At 31.5% G+C, this 2,858-nt stretch overlaps 2 protein-coding genes and 1 long non-coding RNA gene across 3 annotated transcripts; 1 reads left to right on the forward strand and 2 right to left on the reverse strand.

Annotated features, from left to right (window-relative positions):
- Positions 1–6: 6 nt before the first annotated feature.
- Positions 7–1,015, forward strand: LOC109587803 (gamma-butyrobetaine dioxygenase-like). Its single transcript, XM_020004027.1, has 6 exons — positions 7–99; positions 199–268; positions 363–419; positions 473–541; positions 630–734; positions 890–1,015. Exons 1-6 carry the CDS (start codon positions 95–97, stop codon positions 992–994), a joined length of 411 nt encoding a protein of 136 aa, XP_019859586.1. The 5' UTR covers positions 7–94; the 3' UTR covers positions 995–1,015.
- Positions 1,016–1,248: 233 nt separating this feature from the next.
- Positions 1,249–2,553, reverse strand: LOC109587802 (uncharacterized). The gene is made up of 4 exons (XM_020004025.1): positions 2,523–2,553; positions 2,295–2,475; positions 1,652–2,040; positions 1,249–1,602 (listed from the first exon to the last, which is right to left on the reverse strand). Exons 1-4 carry the CDS (start codon positions 2,536–2,538, stop codon positions 1,286–1,288), a joined length of 903 nt encoding a protein of 300 aa, XP_019859584.1. The 5' UTR covers positions 2,539–2,553; the 3' UTR covers positions 1,249–1,285.
- A 44-nt stretch (positions 2,554–2,597) lies between these two features.
- Positions 2,598–2,851, reverse strand: LOC109587805 (uncharacterized). The gene is made up of 3 exons (XR_002187800.1): positions 2,815–2,851; positions 2,705–2,767; positions 2,598–2,657 (listed from the first exon to the last, which is right to left on the reverse strand). It is a non-coding gene; the product is annotated as an uncharacterized LOC109587805 (long non-coding RNA).
- Between the last annotated feature and the right edge of the window lie 7 nt (positions 2,852–2,858).

Below are 2,858 nucleotides of genomic sequence, written 5' to 3' on the forward strand. Positions count from 1 at the left end.
TTTCTATCCAGTCCTGGAAGAGCTCAGACAAGAGGCCCCTCAGTATTTTGAGGTCCTCACTAAAGTACCAGTTTCATTTCAGAGACGACATTACATGAAGTGAGCCTTTACAGTACAAAAATAAATTAAATATATGTAGTTAGCATTTTGATAAATTGCCGTTATATTTTAGTACTCATTAATTTTTATTTATTATAGGAATGACGTTGAGACCCCATCTGATATGAGTATATCACGCCCACACATCCAATTAGACAGATATGGAGAGGTATAAGAGGATTATTAATACAATACTTACTATGAGTTTTTAATACACATACCCACTATACGTAATACACGTAATTGTATTCTAATACTTGTAGGTTGCTGCTGTGAATTGGAACACTCATCACCAAGAACCTGTATTGCTGGATGATCTGGTATTTATTATAAGTTTCATTTCTATTGTATTATTGTATCTCATTCCTTGCAGGATCTACTGGATAGCTATTATAAAGCTTTCTTATACATGTCAAGGAAAATTGAGAGCTCAAAGTATCATGTAAGTGTCTTAATTATACTGTTACAATCAATTTTTGATCTTAATTGCTTAGTTAAGTTCTATTATTATAACGATTATATTTCTGTAGCTGGAGCACTGTCTGTTACCTGGACAAATCATTGCATTCAATAATCGTCGTTTTCTACACTCCAGAAACTCATTTCAACTGAACGGTGGATTCAGAAATTTTCATGTACAGTACAATGCACACACAAACACATGTATAGTAGTATTGTAAAACATTATCTGTGTGATTGTACTTGTGTACCAATGACACGTTTAAAATTTAATAGTTATACATTTATTAGTACATATAACTGAATATACTGCTCTCTTTTCATTATGTAGACTACCTATGTGAACATTGATTACCTCAGAAGTCAGTTCCTTGTACTTGGAAAGGCTTTGGGTTTTAATGAGAGCCCAAAAAACATTTTTATGTCTACTCTTTGAATCTTTGTACTTTTTATAATAATCAAATAATTTTTATTGATGCTAATCAGATTTTTTATTATTATAAAAATAAGAAATATTAAAGCATCTAGGCCTCATCAGTAAAGTTTTACAATCATCAAAAATAATTCAATATAATAGGAATATAAAATAACAGTCACAGCATCAATAGTCAAAACAAAAGTTCTAAAAAATTGTATACAAGTGGCAAAAATAAAGTATTATTTTATAAACTTTGTAAAATAATTATAAAAATAGCACACATCACACACGTACAAAAACCATACAAAATTAGTTGGAAGCATGCTCTGCAGCCTCTGCATTAGTGGTAAGATGCTTCATGACATCTTGAGCCACTGCATAAGCTCCAATAGCATCAGACTGAAGTACCTTAATGACAGTAGCCCATGTGTATGTGTCAGGATCATTGTCCTTCCATCTGTTAAAAACAGCAATGAATCTATCAATGGGATCATGATAATCGACATAAAGACTCCTTAAGAAACCATCATCCGAATGAAGTACTGTTCCAAATTGATAAAATTTGTCTTGAATCTTCACTGCTACCAAGTTAATAAGATCAACCATATCAGGTGGAGAGTCAACGTCTATAAGGGTATGATAAAATTGTATGAAAAATTTAGAATGCTAATTTACTTGGTATTTTGTGTTGAATGCCCTCAAAATTGAGATGGTATTTATCACAGAGCTTACAATAAATTCCCTTATAATGGTCTTCTTTATCTTCTGGACCTGGTTCAGGTGTAGAATGAGATTCAAAATGATTCTTGACTCTGTGTGCTAAATCTTCAAAGCCGATCTTGGCCAAAGCTGCTGCTAAAGGCTCCCATGATTCTGATCTATTCTCACTTCTCCAGTGAATTAAAACTTTTCTAGTACGTTGGATGGGATCAATGCTTGTTAGTTCAATATCATGAAGTTGACCAATAGTAAAACCCAATACATATCCAAGATCAAACCATTTTTCTTGTAGATCTCCTTCACTTGCAATAATGCGAAGACAGTCTCCCAGTAATGAATCATTGCTAAAATTTAAGACAACAGTAAAATTAATTTTAAAACAAGACACAGTCACTATCCTTGCCAAAACAAAAAATTGTTTACATGACTATAGGTACCCTTTACCCTTTAAATATAAAAGTACCAGTAATTTTAAAAATAAAACTATGATGCAACAGTGCAGCTAGAATAGTTACCCCGGCATGATTCATAGAGATCTCTAAAAATTACTAATGTACAATTATACTGGACCTGCATGTCTAGACACTTTATTACTTACATGTAACTACTTAAGGTATTGGATGGGTCCTTATTGGCTTGATGTGATTCCACATTTATTGTTAGCCTATCCAACTGTTCCTTAATTTCTTGATAAAAAACCTTATGATCCTTTTCTTTTTTATCTAGTGTCTGTTCACTGGATATTTGCTGGTCCAGTTTCAAGGTATCTCTATTATTAACTATCAGTGACACTGTACAATAAAAATAAATTATTAATAAATTGTACCTTTTATTTTATGCATCAATTCTTCATTTTCTTCTCTTTTATTTAGTGTATGTACACTCATTAATGATATCTGTCCTTGTAGTTCAGCTATTTCTCTCTTAATATCTATTAATGATTCATTCTGATCCAGCAAACCTATCATAGAATTATACTACACTAACACATACATTATGATTTGGTACCAGTTTTATTTGTTAATATTTGTTCTATTTCTGTTCTCATTCCCTTTATGATTTTGTATGTTGCTGCAATAAAAATACAATAAATTATAATACAATAATAAATTTCTGACCTGAAGTAGAATCTGTATGACATTTAATGCGGTATTCTTTTTCA

The sequence above is a fragment of the Amphimedon queenslandica genome, unplaced genomic scaffold, assembly GCF_000090795.2.
Source record: "Amphimedon queenslandica unplaced genomic scaffold, v1.1 AMPQUscaffold_12443, whole genome shotgun sequence".
Taxonomy (NCBI): Eukaryota; Metazoa; Porifera; class Demospongiae; order Haplosclerida; family Niphatidae; genus Amphimedon; species Amphimedon queenslandica.